The sequence below is a fragment of the Aulostomus chinensis genome, chromosome 11 (assembly GCF_037954235.1).
Source record: "Aulostomus chinensis isolate RoL2024-O1b breed Wild chromosome 11, RoL_Achi_v1.0, whole genome shotgun sequence".
Taxonomy (NCBI): Eukaryota; Metazoa; Chordata; class Actinopteri; order Syngnathiformes; family Aulostomidae; genus Aulostomus; species Aulostomus chinensis.
In genome coordinates, this window is record NC_141330.1 from 19,091,826 (window position 1) to 19,112,459 (window position 20,634).

General features: G+C 43.0%; 1 protein-coding gene across 1 annotated transcript in view; it reads left to right on the top strand.

Moving 5' to 3' along the window:
* The first annotated feature begins 10,044 nt into the window (after window positions 1-10,044).
* LOC147253709 (myelin basic protein-like) overlaps window positions 10,045-20,634 on the top strand; it is a 44,204-nt gene continuing 33,614 nt past the window's right edge. The window contains exon 1 of the mRNA XM_086218910.1: window positions 10,045-10,102. Within this exon, the coding sequence (XP_086075036.1) occupies window positions 10,045-10,102 (58 nt within the window). The remainder of the gene's footprint in view (window positions 10,103-20,634) is intronic.

The window sequence follows — 20,634 nt, forward strand, 5'->3', positions numbered from 1 at the left end:
GTCCACCCATAAGAAGTCAGGATGGCCGAGTGGTCTAAAGCGCTGCATTCAGTTTGCAGTCTCCCCTGGAAGGGCAGGTTTGAATCTCACTTCTGACAACAACCTTTTTTTTTTTTCTTTTTTTTTTTTTTGCCAATTTCCCCACTGTGGGACGAATAAAGGGTTATCTTATCTCTTATTTTATCTTATCTTATCTTAAGACATCTACAGACTGAATACGTGTCATAGTGCCACTGCCACCTAGTGGTTATAGGAAGTAGGCATGCATTTTACGTCCATTGAAATTACACAGCGTCTTGTCTTCATGAGATCTCAGTACCATGTGGTCTTTAGCCACCTGTTGGACACAGAAAGTTGCACGACAGCGCACTAATGGTGCACTAAGGGTGCACTAATGGTGCACTAAGGGTGCACTAATGGTGCACTAAGGGTGCTCTGTCACGCAAAGTCCAAAAATGATCAGGTTTCATCGGCCTTCCACTCTACAGAGCAGCCACACACTCGAGCCTTCATGGACGTGTGAGGGCCTCTTCATCACTTCTTGCACCATATTCTCTGTCTCTGTGCTTTCTTCTGAAAGGATGTCCTCCATCAGATGGGACTATTTGAAACTGAAGGGATGCTTTTCATACTTTTGGACATACTTTTTTACCCAGCTATATGCGGACTGGTTGACTGCTTTGTTATTCCAGCACTAATTCTCTCTGCTTGTGTATTTGGGAGTTTGCCATCAGTGGAATTTAGAACACTGTGGTGGCCAACTTGATTTAGCCAAGTCAAACAACTGTGTAACATTTGTGGGTACATATTAACATTGAGAAAATCCTCATTGTTTTCTGTTCATAGTTTTGGTTTTTATTTTTGCTTTTTTTTTTTTTGCTGGCTCTGTGCCAGCTTTGTTTTCTACTGAATTATATCAGGCCAGTACTACTGCATGTTCTTTGTCTGAAAAATGAAGCAGCTCGATTTAGCATTAATATCCTGCTCCGTTTGATGACAAAAACAAATGAAAAGGCTGCTGTCCTTTATTGAAGCTTGCCGTTATGGCTAGAAAACTCCAAGGAATAAAATAGTTCATCTGTTCGCATCAACAGAGTGGAATATCACACTATAAATACAGTTAAACCTTTAACGAGTGTGTGTGTGTGTGTGTGTGTGTGCTCTTGTACTTGCTACTGTACATATTAAGGACTAGAATATGCATTTAACCAACAGAGTGAGGACATTTTTGGAAAGTGAGGACAGGCTAAAATGTCCTCACTTTCCAAAAATGTATGTATTATATCAATGAAAGTCCTCACAAAGATATAAGTATGTGTGTGTGTGTGTGTGTGTGTGTGTGTGTGTGTGTGTGTGTGTGCTAGCCTTTAAACTGACATTTTATATGCCTCTCCAACAAGATGAATGCCATTTAGAGTAAACATCCTAAAACGTTCTTTTTATTCAAACCCCACAAACACAGCTATCCTTCTTATCGGTCAGAACCCGACTGAGATGAGAGTCTCTGTGTTACAGATTAGTATTTCTTGCCATGCCTGGCAGTGTGTTTGTGGCTTTGCTTGGTCTTTAAGATGTTATCGCAGCTTTTTTCCCTTTCGATGTGATTAAACCTAAAAAGGGGAAACGAGGAAATGCTTAATATCCATCAAGTTTCTTGGAGGTCATTAGACAAATGTGTAGAGATAAGGTGCAACCGCATGTGAAATGGCCCAAGCTGCCCTTTGGTTGGATGTACCTTTATTCAAACACTCCTTCAGTGACCTGACAGCATCAGTAAAACATCTCTGTCTTGCATGATTATTAAAATCAGTGGTGCAATTACTTGTACTTTCCTTTTCGTCCTTCAAATTCTTAATTGTTTTGGAATTTGTGATTAATCTAAAGAGTTCTCTCATACTGCCCCCCCCCCCCCCCAAAAAAAAGGCAAGTGACCTTTGACCACCTTCTGGTGTTAATGTCCCTGTAATGTTGTGTTTTTCAGGTGAGGTATGCGCTGGAGACGGGGGCATTTCTGTTGGCTGTAGCAGCTTCCATTTGTGACATTCAGAAAACACTGATCGTGTTTCCAGTTGTCTGCTCCAGTTCCGCTAACACAATATCTTAGGCACACCTTGACAGGTTGGAGTCCCGGCTCCATCACAGGATCTTTCTGTTTGAGTCTCCATGTTCTCCCTGTTCCTGCGTGGGTTCTCTCTGGTACTCCAGCTTCCTCCCACAGTCATGTGTCACCCCGCACGACCCTTAATAGGATAACTCATTACCTCATAAACGTATACTCACTGCTCCAAACTTGCTTCTAAATACAACAGGAGGATATTTTCAATGAGGGGATATCAACAGTTGGCACGGTGGCGCAGGGGTTAGCGCTGTTGCCTCACAGCAAGACGGTTCCAGGTTCAAGTCCCAGCTCGGGCACAGGTGTGTTTCTATCAATGTAAAAATCACATTACTGCAGCAAACTGTCAGGTTGGACTACATGCAGTTGTAAACTCATGACAGATTTATTCCTATCAAAGAAGTTGAGGTCGCCCTGTGTACGAGGGTATTTTTTCAATATGAGAACTCTTAGTTTCCAAAGTAACTGAATCAGTTGTGAAGGTGATGAGGTTAAAGTGATAAAGGCTGCAATTTTCACATAATGGTAGTGAGTCAGTTTATGCTTTTATATCTTGATTATGCGTACAGGTAAGTTGCTGAAGTTAAGTGGTACATATTCGGTGCCTTGCTTTGGTAAACAGAGTTAACATACCTTTGAGCATCAATCCAGTAAGCTCTGTACTTACTGACATCTGAACAAAAAAGAAAACAAAGCCAAGGATCTTTAAATGACATTTAAGTGAACCCTTTTAGTAAAGAATACAAAGAAATCTATCTTTCTGCTCTATGCATGAGAACTTTCAATCAGCCTAATTGCACTCTAGGCAAATACAGATGAGAGCGAGACACCTGGATTTATCTCCTGCCAGTAATCAGGCAAAACTCCCTGCGATACATAAAAACACAAAATCCTGAGTCTGTTTCAGGCTTTTAATTCACCATCTGTCCTTGACAGCAAACGCGGTAAACAAACACCCGCACATTTAGTGCGCTTTCATTTTCAATCAATACCTGCAGATATTGTGATTTCTAGGTTTGTGTAAAGGACACACCACCTTGTATGTCTTAGCGAATAAGCACACCGTCCTGATAAACATCCCCCTCCTTGCTCCTGAGTCACTGTGATAGAAAATCCATGCTGTTTTAGGTCCGTTACCTCAACTGAAGCCTGACTACTTCCATGACAACCAGTTACTGTATCTATGTTGAAATCGGGCCAGGCTTTAAAAGAAGGAGTTATCATTATATGACTGACAGTGTGGAATCATTTTCTCTGTCTCAGGCTGATCTCCCAGGTAAGTCAGACTGATGTTTCTGCCAGCTCCCCCCACTACCACTCCCTACCGCCTGACTCCCACAAAGCCCCATCAGTCAAGACTCTATCAGGGGCTCTGAGTCATAATGGGTCTGACCCGCTGATCCCAATCCATTATCATCAGTAATGTGGTTGCCACGTTATCATATTAGAGAATCTAAACGAATCATCTTCAAACACACTATTGCTAAAGCTCGATCGTGGCTCAGCTCAGCCTATGACAGGGGCGTCTCAACACTTCAGAGCTTCGTGTCATACTTTCAGAGAACCTCGCTAGTTTCAGGGTGCGTCAGAGTTGTTGTGCCATCGCCAAAGAGCAAGAGAGCTGCCAGGATCATTTTGCTCCAGGAGGACTTCTGTTTTGTTTCTTGAAATGTGCTTTTGGCGTTAGACAGCAGATACGGAGTTGTTTTCTAAATTGTTTTTTTTTAGACAATTTTTTTGTAATTCTCTTGAGTAATGTGTTCAGGCATAGTATTCCATCGAACAATAGCCCTCATCCATCAGACAGCTTCCCACTGGCAGAGACAGCTAACTGGGTCTGTAGAGACTCCCAGCCATGCTGAAGGCAACATGGGGAATCAAACCAGCAACATCCCGCTGGGTCAAGGCGGTGTAATATACACCACCGCACTCCCTGGGCACCCAACACAATCTAATAATGTTGTATATCAGTGGGGCAACAGGAATGTGACTCAGATTGGGTCTGTAGATGACTTCAGGCCGGGACTCTGAAATGAGGAACATACGGTGTTGAATTTTAACACTTCTGTGTTTAGGGGAAGATTCGCCATGCTGCCAAGGCAGCACTGTCAACACACAGACCTGGGTTATTGTAGAAAGGATTTTATTTTGTAGGAGAATTAGGTGGCCTGCAGTTCCATCTCTTTTTCGCCTTATAGCTTTTGCAGTTGGGGTTTTCAGTCTCAAGACAAAATGAAGATGTAAAAGTGTAGGAGACCATAAGAGAACTATGCCAGGTTTGACATTGTGTAAAATCCATCCATTCATCCTTCCATTTTCATCCACTTATTCCTGTTCAGGGTCGCGGGGGGGCTGGAGCCTATCCCAGCAGCCTGAGAGGCGGGGTTCACCCTGGACAGATCACCAGTCCATCGCAGGACCAACACATAGAGACAGACAACCATTCACACTCACAGTCACACCTACGGTCAATTTAGAGAATCAATCAGCCTCGTCCCCTCTTGATGTCTTTGGACTGTGGGAGGAAGCTGGAGTACCAGAGAGAACCCACACAGGAACAGGGAGAACATGCAGACTCACACAGAAAGAACCTTCCGGAACCTTCTTGCTTATGGCAAAACCAGTGAATACTTCTGTTGCATTCGTATTACATCATAACATTTAAAAGAAATTACAAAATCAAATGTGACACATAAAAAAAGACAAATGCAGAAAAAAAGGTTGAAACATGAATTCCAACAAAGTAAATCAAATGTTATTGAGCTCCAAATGTAAAAACTCTTTGTGACCATGGAATTGAACCATCTTAATTTGTAATTTACACTTATTTTTTCCTCGTGTCTCATGGCAAAATATATTTTTTGCGAAAGGCATAATGCAACTATTCTGTTTTACAAATGAACCTCAGGCATTAAAAACATAACTATCATCCGACCAAAGAGGCAAAAATCCCCCCCCCCCTTTTTTTTTCTGTTTTCCAGTTCAAGATCCGTTGCACCTTGTTAGTTGTCTGGTATGCAGATATTGATAATAAAGCTGCTTTCACTGTCATTTAATGTACAGCAGGAAACGTTCTCTGCACCAGACCGTAGAAATAAAGTGGAGTAAATGCAGTAGGTGTGTCAAGCAACTGCATTCTTTGCAATGGCCAGCAGGTGGTGCCTTCACTGGTTGCAGTCTAAAATAAGAAAATGAAAATGTGCTCTTTTTTTTTTTTTTTACACCAGGTAGGTACAGTTCTTGTATCAGTCCCTATGAATCCATGATGCAATCCTGTAGACCAAGAACAATACCACCTCATTCTCAGACAGCACTTGAAACTGGACCAGCACAGATCACTTTGGATGAAAAAAAACTGTGAATTTTGTCAATATTCGCTGTAGGCTTATTTGGATTAGGAGCCATGTAACCTCGCATGTTTTCTGACAAACTAAACATACTGATTCCTAATCTTGCAAACTTAAGTGTTATACACAGATGCAAGTAGACTAGTATCTAGAAAAATATCTGTTCAGTGCACACTGAGAATGAAAAGCTGGTTTGAGGGGTAAGAGCAGGTTTGGGAGAGGAAGATCAGGGCAAGGTTGGGAAAGAGTCGAGAACTGATCAGACGAAGGCTGGACACGGATGGAAAAGCAGGATGAGGCTCAATCAAACAAAGAACAATGCGATCATGTCTTGGAGTACAGAGTGACGGGGCAGTGGCGTGGATCTGAACAGAGCCGGTGAAGACACCTTGACTACTGAATGGAAACGAGCTGGACTCCAGCACCACGTGTCCACACAGGTAATCACACTCAGGTCAGGTCCTCCAGAGACAACAAGTCTCCTGAACACTTGAAATATATGTTGGGCAGTTATAGTATTTGTGCAGAATTATTGCAATACATTGCAGTACTGCTATACCCCTTACACTTCAACTCAGATCCAAACATTCAGGAATCAGTCCACCTGTTACCTTTCACTTGTGCAAGTAAATATTTCACAACCTGTAGTTTCTAAACATTTCCTCTCCTTTGAACATGTGGGTTTTTTGGTTGATTTTTTTGAACTGAACACTTCTAAAAAAAAAAAAAATCAATTTGTCATCATTAACTTGATGTTATGACCTGCAAAGTAATGTATTCCAAAAAAAAAAGAAAATGGGGAAGTCATTAAACCTCTGAACTTATATACCCCTACCCTCTATAAGAACTGATTCGTGGCGTCTGCCAAACACACACTGTAGTACAGTGTTGAGGTTTTGCAGTGCAAAGTCCAAGTGAAAAGAACAACAAGGAGGCAGAATATGTAGAACCTGAGTTCTAAATAATCAAAAATAATGTGGTAACTCTGGTGATTAGAAGGCAGAGTGACAAGAGGGTCAGACAAGAACCGAGTCAGACGCAAAACTAAAATTTTAACTCCACCACAGCGAACGGGAGGGCATGGAAGGAGCTGACATGATGAGCCACTGGGAGCAAAGCTGGAGCTGATGAAGGCTGATGATGAGTTACAGGTGAGTCACCGAAAAGGCGGGGAACTGACAATGGCCGAAAGTAGACAGCAAACAAAGGCGCGGGAGGGAAGTGATTACAAAATAAAACAGGAACTGACTCATAATCAAAACTAAACCACACGCAAAGATACGCAAGAAACACAAAGATTAAAAAAAACCAAAAACTACTGGAACTACAAAAATCCAAAATCCAAAAGGAAGAGTCCATGAATAAAAGTTCACAGTATATCCTGACAGTATCGCACAGAACTGTACGTTGTGTGCCTTAACACACGAGGGTAATTTGACTTAAAAAAATAACTGCAATATTTCAACAAATCCAGATGGAACAAACAGAACATTTTCTAGTCTTGTTGGAGAGGCCCTCAGCCACCCAAGTCCCCAGGCTTGTGATGGCAGGATCAACGTTTCTAGGTACTCGGATGGCTGAGCTTTGGAGGAGGATGAGCAAATACATCATTATTATTCAATGGGAGATCAAAGCTGTGGTTTGCTACCCTGCTTTTACAGGAGAATATAGGATTTTTTTTTATGAAATTTTTTTTTTGTAGAAGGCTTTTTAAAAAAAAAAAGTTCTGGGGGAGGACCCACATCCCCTCCATCTTTCCAAATTTGCTCCCCATTTTCAAACATAGCAGGAGCTTCTGCTTGTATATCTCTGTTGAAACAAACTGCACTGACAACAAAGCTGACAGGAGCAAAATACAACCCAATTTTCCCTTTCAGAAACACTGATAGGAAACATGCTGATGGCCCAGAGAGTGGGAGGCTCTATGAATCTCTGGTTTGCAGAAACATAAATTGTTTTCTCTACACCAAGAAGGAAGACCAATTGAAGGAGTTGAGCAGAAAGTAATCTCGGTCCAGTATGTGTTCAGATTGTACTTACTGAACTGGCATTTTCAATACGTTCTCATATGAAACAGTGTACTGCAGTGTACACATATAAATACCATATCATCGTTGACATGCAAGGACATCTGGTGCTTCACATGACGCACTTTCACTGAAAATGAAATTGACTCGTGCCCAGCTGTGTAGGAATCAGAATGATCAGATTCCTCTTTCCAGAAATGTTTTAAGATGATATTTTAAGGATATTTATTGCTTTAACCATCAAGTATTTCCGCATGCTGTTATACATACGTGACCCCCGCTGGTTACTAGGCTTTAATGTAAGTGCAAGGATAATCCGTATATTCCCAAAGGTAAACGCACCCAAGCTAAAGTGAACTAACCTTTCCAGTGCCGTTAACATCTGTCACCAGAGAACTGCACCAGCCGGAGACTGAAGACAACAACAGCTGCACCGCTGTCACATTAACATCTGAATAAAATAGGCAAATCTACAATTAGCGCCTCCCTGTATGTCTCCACTGACTAGTCCCGTTGCAGTTTACTTAACTCTGGATATGAGCCGGTACTGACTCAAATAACTGGATTATGGCTGAAAATGCAGCAGATCTATTAATTGTACTTGTATGGTATTGAAATGTGTTGTACATCCACAGCGTGCAGGAAGCTTGAGGGAGAGCCGACAGCGTGAAGGGAGCTATGATGCATTTTTAAATAAAAACAACAAATACAGGTCATTTTACAGTATTAGGAAAGCAATGTTATAGTCAAGCCTGATTATGCTTGCATATATATAAAAAAACAGCCAGGCATACAAGGTGATTAATTAGGTATTGACATTATATTGACCACATCTGTGCTCACACTCAGGTGCTGCTGGTCTTCATGGTTCCCCCTGCTGCATACGTCACAGTGGGTCTATAAGAGGAGACAGGAGAGAGTTCCAGCGTGTGTGAAGGATATCTGGGCTCTGGCCTTCAGCAACGATTGCTGGGGCCCCTGAGCAAGGCACCGACGTGTCTGGGAGCTGCTTTAAAAAAAAAAGAGAGAAAAAAAAAAGACAATTTCACTGTATTCCACCAGAGTCATTTCCTGCGCGCTTGACATGCCAGTGTGTCACAGAATGACAGCATATCTATCCCCCTACAACCGAGCCAGTAATCATGCACAGACGTGCACCAACGTGCTTCTAGCCGTCTTGTCTTGGCTGCATTCCGCCCCACCCCTCACAAACATCATCACCACCACTATACCTAAATCAGGAAGCACCGACTCACCTTTTTTTCCCTCCCCCTTTCTAGTTCTGTTTTTATTTACGGAGACATTTTGGTGATTAAAACAGCGAAGAGCCAAATAGAGGAGAACAAGGCGGTACTGCTGGCGTCGGCGACCACCGTCGAGCTCCGTGGAGAACAACTGACAGTTGGTCCCATCCAGCGCGAGGCTCAACTGTGGATGCAGTTGACACAGTCGAAGCCGAGACGGGTATGTGCTCCTGGGCGAACTGCTCCTGGCTAGTGACTAGTGACACACTGAAATATAGATATGATTTCCATCGAGTGCATCATGTAACTGTATCAAACATGTCATCCGCGTCGGTTTGTTTACAAAGCGCAGCGCTGTTTCGCAACCTGCAGCGAAAATATGCACAGAGTGTCCTCTTCAGGCCCTTCCTTGTCTCGGTGTCAACAAACGTAGGGTTTCATTTAAATAATCATCACCGGTGTCACTGCTTTGTCACAGTGTTTTGACAGGGTCTCCCTCTCCGCCGCTACTACGACTACAACCACCACCCTCCCCGCCGTCTTCCCTCTCGTCGAACCAATCCCAGATAGCAAATCTCACAATTCAACGTCTTCGTGCTGGTAAACAATATAACCCGCTGTTTAAAGTAAAACTCATGACAATTTTACTTACATTATATGGTACCCTCGTATTCGTCTTATCATGAAACAAACTAAACAGGGTTGAATTCGAGTAAAATGTAAATATTTATGAGTGATTCCCACTCTCCCACGAGGACGTTCGGTGTATTTTGGTAGCAGCGGAGTGCGGGAGCAGCGGTGACAGCAGCTGTTTACTCTCGGCTGTGTTGAAGAGGTGTGTTGATATGTGCGTTGTGTGATCGCCGAATTCACTGGAAGATCTTAACGTTTTGTTTGAGGCCATTTATGGTGTTAAACATCAAACATCGACATGCATAATATTGAGTAAACTTTAATTTGCGTAATAGTACTTAGGGGTTTGTAAAGGGAGCTTTCTTCAACTTTTCTCATCTTGCGTTGCATTGCTTTGGTGAAATTTATGTTTATGTACATAATTTACATATTCCAGTAATACTTGGTTTATCCGGATGATAATGTGACTTTTTTTTTTTTTTTAACTTAACTCAACATAACCTGTTGCCATAGTTTAATTCACCTGAAATTAACCTCACATACACCACCTTCATTTTGGAATTAGTCACATAGTATATATCAATATTACTATGAGATATATATATATGAATATCAGATAAGTGGTATAAATGCAAGAAATATGAAGGGTCTGACCCATTTTCAAAATGATCCTAAGAATGGAGGGCCTGTTGTCACACCTGGCATCACATCAGCCTGCTGGAGAATCACTGGAAGGTGAGGTATCTCACAGCCTTTGGCACAGTTATGCTCTTGTCTGTTACACTGTTATTTGTCTAGGAGGAAAAAAATGCTGCTGGATCCTACGCATGGCCGACCATGATCTCCGCTTGTCGCTCAATATAAAAACAGTCAGATCTGCAACAGAAGCCATACAGGCCCCGTTGGCTGAAGCCAGCAGCACAACATCTGTTTACCATTTCACTGCGGTGGAAAACCTTGCAGAAGATGACCATGACAAGAACACTATTTTGCAAATAAACCTTCAGTGCTGACTGTCACTGCTAGTCTATAAATATAGCATTCACACATGGCTGCTCGTGTCTTAACAGCAGTGATTTATTTAAGCCTCCAGCCAGAGAACATGCAGTGAGGAAACCTCTGGCTTTGATGCATGTAAGTTTGGAACCCGGGTAACAATGTGGTGGCAGCATAGTCAGTTGACAGTTCCATTTTAAAATCATGCCTGCACTGCCGTGGTGGATGGATGTAGTGAAATTTGGAAGATTTCTCTTTATACGCGGGACGAGATGTCATTCAGCCTTCACATACTTGTAGCTGAAGGTTGTTTGTCTGCGACTACCTGGACCGGGAAGGCTGCAGGAATGCATTCCTTTGCATTTCTAAGTTGTTGTTTTTTTCCTCAGCTCAGCCAGGAGAGAAAAAAATACCCGTGTGTAACCCGTGTCACGTGTCTAACTTGACATTCACAGGCACTGATAACATTACCACATAGACGTATTGGTGATTCACTGAGGTTAGTCAACTTCCGTCTCCAAACGTTTGCTAACTTCCTCTCCGTCAGTCTCTGGGTGCCTGGTCTTGGCAGACAGGTTGAGTCACATTACCTGGAGGCAGAAACTCCAGTGCTACAACACAGTCGCTAGCACGGTGCCGCTCAGTCAGCTCAGGGTGCTACGCCAACCGTATATCTCGTCATCTGCAGCGGCATCCCGCCATGTGTCAGCTCCTCACAGCAGATGGCGAGAGTTGAGTCTTTTGCCTGGGGAGCCAATGTTGAGAGGTTGGTTAGTGGACAGCAAAGCCCATGCGGCCCCATGTGTGCGTCTGAATTGAAGAGTGTTATGTTTACACTCTTGGCTGTTAAACAAGTGCGCCACAGGGAGGGACAGCAGGTACAAAACAAATAGATGCTAGAATTAACAACTCAAAGCAGCGAACCCTTGGGAGGTTTTCTGCGAGCATCTAATATTCCCCAATGTACTCTGTCCACAAGAACATTCCACCACAGTCTTCTCAGAAAAAAAAAAAGCTTTGCACAAACAGCCCTCCCCCTTCCTACAAAACAACAGTTTTCATGAGAAAGTGTATCGTAGTGTGACGCTTTGATCTAAGAGGGAACGGAAATTCATCTGGTTGCTTCATTATGTCACGTTAAGAGAGTGGCAGGCTGAGAGGTTTGAGACGTCGCTTCTCTCCGTGCTGAAGCTGCAACTTGTGACAGACTGTCGCAGCCAACTGGTCACCGAACCGACAAACGCTCTGCTCTCTGACTTCTCCTCTAGCCGGCTGGAGTGTTCAGGCACTTTCGCTTATTCTCTCGTGTGAAGCTCAGATCAAACCGACATTGTTCTCCAGCGGAGCAGTGATGATGTAATAATGATAGCGGCAAACGTGCCTGCCAAAGTGTTTAACAGCCGTTCGTAACATTCCTCTGGTTGGGTGCCCAGCCAAAACTGGCTCAAAAGATTAGAATGCATTCATGAAAAGATGTTCTACATTTTTAAAGGACCAGTTTCACATTTTTGACATTCTGTGTTTAGTTTCTTAGCTGGAATTGACTCAATTTTCACAGACAAATCTAGCTGGTAGCTTCCCTCAGCATAGGAATTCACTGTTGCTCAGAAACGTCTGGAATCAGTTGTTTGTGTGTGCATTTGCTACATTTTGAATTGATTTTAGTTATATTTTTTTTTAACTGCGCCACAGTTTTTCATCTTGTTTTCATTTGACAGAGATCTCTCATGCCCTGCTTATGTAATTCTATTTAAACATCAGGGAAATCCAAGTGTGATAACAAGAATTCATGATTATTTTTTTCTCTGAGCTCAGCGGTCTCTCCTCGGTTCAACTGCAGACTGTGTGTCAGAGGTAAGAGCCAGGAACAGTCCTGGAGTCAGCTGAGTAATGAGCTGCAGGTGTTGAATACATGCAAAGATGCACATTTCCAAGGAAAAACCTGTCAATTCTGCTTGTTTGAATAGGGTTTTAGCCCTATGCTGACATGCTACGGGAATCAAAAGTAGGCTGACACACACACACATGCACACACACGCACTCACACACGGACAGAAACCAAACAGACTGGATGCATAAATGCCGTGTGTGCACAAAAACACGCAGTTGCACTTTTCCACACGGATAAATGAGAACACGCAGTGAGAGTTTGCGTAACTCCCCGTACGATTCACACAATAATCAAAGAAAAAACTGTGAATTGACACGATTGTAATGTTGTAGGGGGGATTTTGTTCAGGCCCGTTTGTCTTGTGACTGTATTGTAGTGAGAGAGTGTAAGTCACACAGGATAGTGACTGAATTGGGCGATCAATTGACAGTTATTGTGTTGTGAGTGCTGTAAATATTCAGAATCATCCAAGATGGCAGTGACAGTTTGGTGCCGTTAGAGAACCCTAAGCCTGCAAGAACAGAACCCCCCCACGCGCCACTTCGTGTGCCCTTCCTGACCTGGTCCACTGTCTTGAGAAATAACAGATGTGATTGCTTCTGTCACTTTTTGCCACGATGCTATTTTGTTTGCGACACAGCGACTCTGGTTTCTCTCCCCTCAACCTCTTCAATCATCATTTCAATTTCAAAGTCTTTGACAAGGTTGTTGTTTTTCTTTTTCTTTTTTTTTTTTACTGAACTTTTTGTTGGCAGTCTAAAGAGTAAAGAGCAACGGTAATTCACGTAGAAAGGACACACAAAGTCTCACATGCCTTTCCATACGAAACCATTAAGATTTCAGAGTCTGTCAGGTGGACATGAATGCACCATGAAGTCACTTGTTTACAGTCATGCCTGGTGCTTTATGAAGTGTTGTACATGTGCAGTCGATCTAGTTTTTAGGTGGAATTAGAGCGACTGCACCTGACAGTTGTAGATGTTGTAATGTTTCCTCAGTGACAAGTCGTAATGGACCAGGACGAGAACGAGTCATCCTGCTGGTATGTGTGTTTCCTCACACGTGCTCTCGCTGTCGGAGCTCGTGTGGTCCAGTTGTCAAACGTTGGTGTCCTTCCCTTCTCTCAATGCAAAAGTTAACAAAGAGACAGCCATTGATTTATCTGGGTGACCCACCCAAGTAAAGATATCTCAGTTGTATCATCTGTCTCTGTTTTCTGCTTTTTAAAATATACGGTAGTAACAGATCCCCTCACAGACTGTGTATACTACCTGGCTAACTAGAGAACAATACCCAGCATGCCATTGGGCGGTATAATGTGGTAAATGTCCATCTAGTGGTGTTACAGATGGTTTGCTCGGTGGTTCTCTGCAATGTTGGGGGGAGTAGGTTTTGCATCAATAGCTGTTGGGTTTGAGTTATAAATGTTAAAAGTTAGAACCCCAAGAATGCGTGACGCGTGATGCGTCCGGCCAACAGCGCTCTCAGTACATGCAGCTTTTAAAAGAGTTATAAAGGTTTTGACAGTATGGACCTATCAAGAAAATTCATACAGTGAGAGAAATTAGATCCGTATACCAGACAAACCAGTTAACCACCCAGAACCACCAACCAACACATCTATTCATTTAGATGAGTGACATTTTTGAGACCATATTTAAGGAAATGCTGTCTTGTTTGGATGATTTGGCTGCAGTATCTGTTTAACCTGGCTCAATGACATGCTTCTTAAAGAAACAGACCACCTGAGCGAGTGCTCACACCTGTACAAAGATGAAGCCTCTCAGGACGTGTCATGTGGGCGCCAGATCTGATCAGGGCCAGAGAGATGAGCATCAGACTCCAGGCTGGACTCTCTGCTTCCTGTGATTTATCACGTAGATGTCCTCCCCCAGGGGCACACATTGACCTTTGATCTCAAATCTGCAGTTGAGATGTGCATCTCATATGTACAGCTGAAAAATAACTATTGTCATGACCAATCAACCATTTATTTCCACACTCTAAGAAACTAGTGAAGAAGCTGTGATATTGTGTCAAACGTGACTTGTTTTGTGTGACAAACTTTTATGGTATTGATTTACTGTATAATTTTTAAGGGGGCGGCACAGTGGTGCAGTGGTTAGCACTGTTGCTTCACCGCAAGAAGGTTCCGGGCTCGGGCACGGGATCTTTCTGTGTGGAGTCTGCATGTTCTCCCTGTTCCTGTGTGGGTTCTCTCTGGTACTCCAGCTTCCTCCCACAGTCCAAAGACATCAAGAGGGGACGAGGCTGATTGATACTCTAAATTGACCGTAGGTGTGGCTGTGAGTGTGAATGGTTGTCTGTCTCTATGTGTTGGCCCTGTGATGGACTGGTGATCAGTCATAAGTGGAAGAAAATGGTTGTATGGTTGAAGATAGAAGTGAAAGTAAGCGTGTGTGTGTGTGTGTGTGTGTGTGTGTGTGTGTGTGTGTGTGTGTGTGCGTGTGTGCGTGCTTGTGTGTGTGTGTGTGTGCATGCATGTGTCAGAGTCATGGGGACATACAGATGGCGGCACAGAACACAAGAACACTGTCTGTTTGTCCATTTCCCAAGTCACAAAACAAAGTGTGGGTATTCAGTGTGGGCCACCAGTGTAAAGTTTTGAAAGTGTTTTGATATGAAGCCAGTCATCACCTCAGACCAGTGCCAATTGTTTGTGTGTTCAGACTTGGTGGAGGGGTGTACAGTACCATGAGCCACGGAAGAATCCACTGAATTTTGGATTATATTTTTCACTTTGGGTTTGGCTGAGGTCTTACATCTCCAGGCGCCTGTGTTTGAGTTATAGGTGTGTGTGCGTGTGTGTGTGTGTGTGCGTGTGTGTGTGTGTGTTGCTGTGAGCTTCGAGATCAGAGGGGTGTACTACGAAGCAAGATTAGTGGGTTAGCGAGGTATGTTAAGACAAAAGCCAGGGTTTAGTATTACTGAGTTTGTTTGTAGTGCCTGGCCATTTGCCCACAATGGCTATAAAAGAGGACTTCTCTAAAATCTGAGGTTAAATTTACAGTTCACTGTCTTAATAATCAGTATGACAAATATTGTAAAATGATATAGAGCTGTTGAAGTGACAGAGCACGCACTGCTGTCATAATTAGCCCACAATTCAGCTTCCAAATAAAAGGCGAATAACTTCACGCAGAGATGCATCTTATGTTGGTCATTGCGCCAGGGAGTTCTGAGGAGGAAGCACCCTCTGACTCGCACGCGTTACACTCCTTGGTCCGTGTTTCAAGACGGGTCGGGTGGGTTGCTGACATCGCCGCAGACCCCTGACGCCCCTTAAAGACGTGGGCCGATCCCCGTCTTTGGCGGCATGAAGTGGCGGGGGCGCACTGAGGACAGTCTGCCACAGCTGACAGCAGCGTCGGGAGGGAGGGGGGCCCCGAGCCTCCAGACGCACCTGCAGCTGTGTTGCTTCTTGCTGTCATAATTTTTTGATATTGTTCATAACCCTCCATTATAGTCACTTGTTCTTGACTAAAGTAGGCATCACACGCGATCTATCCATTTCCAAAGAGTCACATGACGTGTTAAATGCCCCTTTTTATGGGGACATCCACAGAGCAGACGTCTGTCACAGTTTGTCATATTTCTACTATAAAAAACCAACACACGACAACTTTCTTGTAAATAAACATGCCGTGTGAAGCCATTTTGCCCGTTGCTCACCAGTTGTTACTTCAGTAACATCAACTACTACTTTTCATCGATGGATTCATTTGGGGCATTAGAATGCCTTGTATCGTCCTTTCTACTCCCACAGAAAGAGATCCGTTTGGTATTTTTGACATTCTCCTGCTCTCCTACGCTGAGCAGGGCGAACTTTTCACCAAAACTGCATTTCTGCTTGATACACAAGCTGGTGCCTTTGCCTCCTGTACGATGGGTAATTGCTGACTGCACACCTAGAGAGCAGCTGCTAGCTTGAGCACAGATTGCCCCGGCTGCTCTCTGATCAGAGGATGTAGAAATGTCACGGCAGTGTTTTTTCTGATGTGGCTTGTCAGTACCTTGGTGAGCCTCTGTGCAGAGGAGCCAATCCCTCTGAAATCCCAAAAGAACAAAGCAGCATTTCCATGAAGTTTTATCCCTTAAAGATTTCCCAAAAGGTCGGTGCCTTTGTGGGAAAATTATTTGGAGATACTATCATGTTTTACAGAACCACATTGTTTACCCAGCTTCTCTGAGTCATATAAAGGAGTCAGTTTCATGGCTGTGCATTTGAGGAAGTATCCCTCCGACAGAGCCAGTCCTAGTGGTGTGAAATCCTCCCTCCCAATATTAGTTTGGCTTTGTACGCGATTTTTTCTCCAAAATGAAATCACAGATGCAATTACTGGGGGTTGAGCAAGCAAGCAGGACTTTAGAGGGATATTGGTTCCATTCCCGATTGTTTCCCCAACTTTTATTACTGAGTTGGTTGGGTTTTTTTTGTTGAATTTTAGAGTGATCTGTTCTCCCTGTCGTCAGCCTCATAAAAAACTCATCAGGTTAGAACAAGGAGATTTATGTTGAAGAGAGGGGAAGTCTCTTTCGTCTTCACAGACTATCACAGGCGGTTAAACAAATACCGTAGCGGTGCACCAGTTTCACTGTGAAAATGGTGGACGATGAATGTGGCCTTAAACACAGATTGATCATTTATTGTCTACTGCCATATCACTGTCTTCTGTTGAAGAGCGTCGTGTAGAAACCTTGGTTAGCAGCTCCAAACCTGGGTGAGCATGTGACAGTTTTTTTCATCCTACAGGTTCTTTACTCAATGTTGACAGACTTCTTTTGTTTTTTTCCTTCTTTTGGACCTTGCCTTCAAAATACAATAAAAAGCAGCCATTTTTTATTGTTACTGGTTTGTCAGAAATGGCCTTTAGAGACTTAATCTGAAAAATTCTGGCTGGCTTTCAAATGCTTCTCTTGCTAGCTTGTTGTTGGTAGAGGCAGAAGTACATCACTTCATATCTCTGCTTTGTGCTCTGAGGTGTATATTTATATAACGTAGTAGTCCCTTCCCTTTTTTAAGTAACTGTACATCACAAACCCCGCTAGTACACGTAATACCCCGATCTTAACTTTTCATAAGTTGATCCATCATCTCTGCTTCTGCTTAGCCACGATATTGCTAGCAGGAGCACAGAGCCCTGGAATAGCCAGACAAAATACACACACACACACATATATATACTGTATATATACAACTCATGTCTTGTTAACTGAAAATAACTAAAATGAGAGAACAAATTAAATAAAACAAAAATAAAAACAAAAAAAATTCTCTGTCCCAGCCTACACAAATAGAACTCTTTTAATTTTTACTCCAGGATTTAGGATCAACAATCTTCAACTTTTTAGATATTGGAGTTTGGAGTATTTGATTAAATACATTTTACGTACATAGGCTTGTTAAACACTTTTTCAGCTCAATGCAGCCGACATGTTGACAAGAAATCAAACTGTGGCCCAATGAAACAAATCTCTAGGATTTCCATCATTGAAGCAGCTTGCTGCTATAAGTGATTGTGGGGAAAGTAATGAATATGCCAACAGAAGACGTATGGAATGTTGTTGAAATGTTTGTCTCAGACTAATGCGATTATCCCTGTTGGAGCCACATTTAAACTTCAGAGGCTTACGAGGATTGCAATGGCCTCAGGCTGTGTACTGTATGGACAGACTGATGCTTGTTCATATGAATCGCCGGCTCTCATGGATCCTCCCTGGGCCCTGGATGGCGTGTTTTCCCACACTAATGACGCATCTAAAAGGCCGGTGTTTCCTGATGCTCCCACCAGGCAATTATTAGACACTTAAACTGGGAAGTCGAGATTGAATTTTTCCTCACACCTTGCTGTTCCATCCATCCATTTTTTTTACATTGCACATCCATTAAGGGTCACGGGGGGGAGCCTGTCCCAGCTGACATTGGGTGAGAGGCAGGGTTCACCCTGGATGGGTCGCCAGTCCGTCGCAGGGCCATCAGGAACAAACAGGGACCCAGTATCTTGCTCAAGGGTACAGGACGTCGTATGAGTTCGGAAAACAATAAAATAAAGGTCAGGCATATATGTGTTAGTTTTTTGAAGTTGTTTCATCTCAGTTGAAGAGGACTGCTGGTGAGTTTTAATTGCCACCTTTTGTCACACCCTCCTCTCTGCATTTCTCGCTCTATTATGCAACAGCCTCTCAGGATCCCAGCTTAGGTTGTGTAACAGTCAAGAGTGAAACTGGCTGTGTGGCCTCACATTCAGTCACACAGAATCCCTTTGACATGTTTTTCCCTCCCAGTGAGTGACAGTGTTTATTCTAAAGAAATACCTAGCCTCAATATCATTGTGTCCCTTTTTATAATCTACAGGGGCTTTTGGCTATTTTATGTGGCCCCTCCGCTCAGGTACGAGTCAGCCTGTTCTCTGAAGTTCACGAAGGCTGTTAAAAACAAAGCTTGGAATGGCGCACTACTCTACACAGCTTATACACTTATATTTTATTAATGATAATTGATGATAAATTGAATAAATGCTTCCTGAATCACAATTTGAAGAGTCTTTTAATGACTTCTGAATAGATTTTCGTTGTGTCGTAGATCTTTCTCAGTTCGTGTGGGGTCATCTGGTAGCTGAAGGGTCACAAGTTTCGAGCCTTGTCTGCTTCAGAGACCATGTTGACGTGTCCCTTGGCCAGATACTGAACTGCTCCTAACACGCCATTAGTGGATGGAGGAGGCGATGTTGTAAAATGCTTTGATTACCACAGCGGTAGAAGGTGGAAAATGAAAACGGTTCGTTTCGAATTGAACCTGGTCCTGTCAGTCTGTTAGCCTGAAGTGACTACCTGGAGACCTTGCCTGGAAAGATATTGCATAAAATGATATTACCACCTTCGAATCGAATTTAAACCAACAATTTTAAAGTTGCTTTTTGATCATTTTCTTTTGCTTCTCTGTTTTAAATTGTCATTGTGCTTGATTTTTGGTGCTTTCTTTCTGTGTACCCTGACAAGCAGCCTGGGTCTTTAAGTATGAATTGTGCCATAAAAAGAAATGTCATTGTTTTTGGAATCTTAGTGAGCAGACTGACACCATTGATTGCTGAGAAAGCATTGCAGACCTTTGAGGAGTTGTGCCTCTCGCCATCTCTCTTCCTGGTATTTTATGCATCCCATGAGCAACAGCCTGTGTAATTTACCACTTCCCTTTGTCCTCCTCTGTTTACACCTCCCTACCCACCCACTCTACTGTGATTGGTCACCATTCTGAGGACTTCTGAAGGGCTGGTCGGCACTGTTGAGCACAAGCTCATAGTTAATAGAGATATTGGAGTAGCGCTTGGGCTTCTGACTCCTCACAACCAAATAATGAACAAACAGCGTTTTCCTTTAGCTTCAGGCTAGCTGCTAACCCAGCATCATGCTGGCCCAGGTGTTTAAACGTACATATTCCTAACACGTAGGTAAGTTTCTTCTGCTGGCCTGACAAAAGCGACTCTACCCACTTTTGCCTGGTGCTTGCCTCTTTGGAAAAACTAATGAACTTTCAAAAAAAACTTTTTCTGGGAGACGTTGCACGGTGTTACACTATCAAGCCACCAGTTCACAGCAGTTTGCCGTATGACGCCAAGCAGGAGGGGTGTAGAGGGCTGTGTGCGTGCAGGAAGAATGCCCATATATGGGAGTCTGGCACATGTTGATGTCGCTAATAAAGCTTTTTTAAAAAAGACATGGTAACACACAGTGTTCAAATCACCCACAATTAGAGTCCTGGCTTTTTGGAAAATTTGCAAAATTCTTGTACGGTGTTCCTGAAATAAGCAAGAATGGGAAGGCTATCGTCCGCATGCAAGGTGACAGTGACCTTGGACTTTTCACCACTGAAACTGCTAATGTTCATCCTTGCATTCCAGTGGACGTTTGAAACAAATATGAAGGAATTCCCTCGAGGCATTCCAGAGATTCCACTGTCACAAGAATTGGACAACTTCATGCCTGTAACAAAATGCCTCTGGCCCACAGCTTTCACCAACGTGGAGGCATAAAAAAGATCAAATTATTCCCCAAACTGAAAACGAAGAAACACTTTCTCAGACCTGAAATCCAAATAATCAGATGTTTAGGTGAAGCCCAAGTATCATTCAAATTATAAGATAAAGATATCTTGTAAAATTATCTGTGCGCATATCAATTAATTCTTTGTTATTTCTGGAAAAATAGCTCCAAGTTAAGGGGGCCAGTTGTCTTCCGGACCTTCACTGGAACTTTGTTTTAACACAGCAACTCCAACAGAAACGTTATCGCACATGCAAATGCATAGCGATTGCACAAGAGGAAAACACTGAGGTCACAGAATGTTCTTTATTTTGTAATA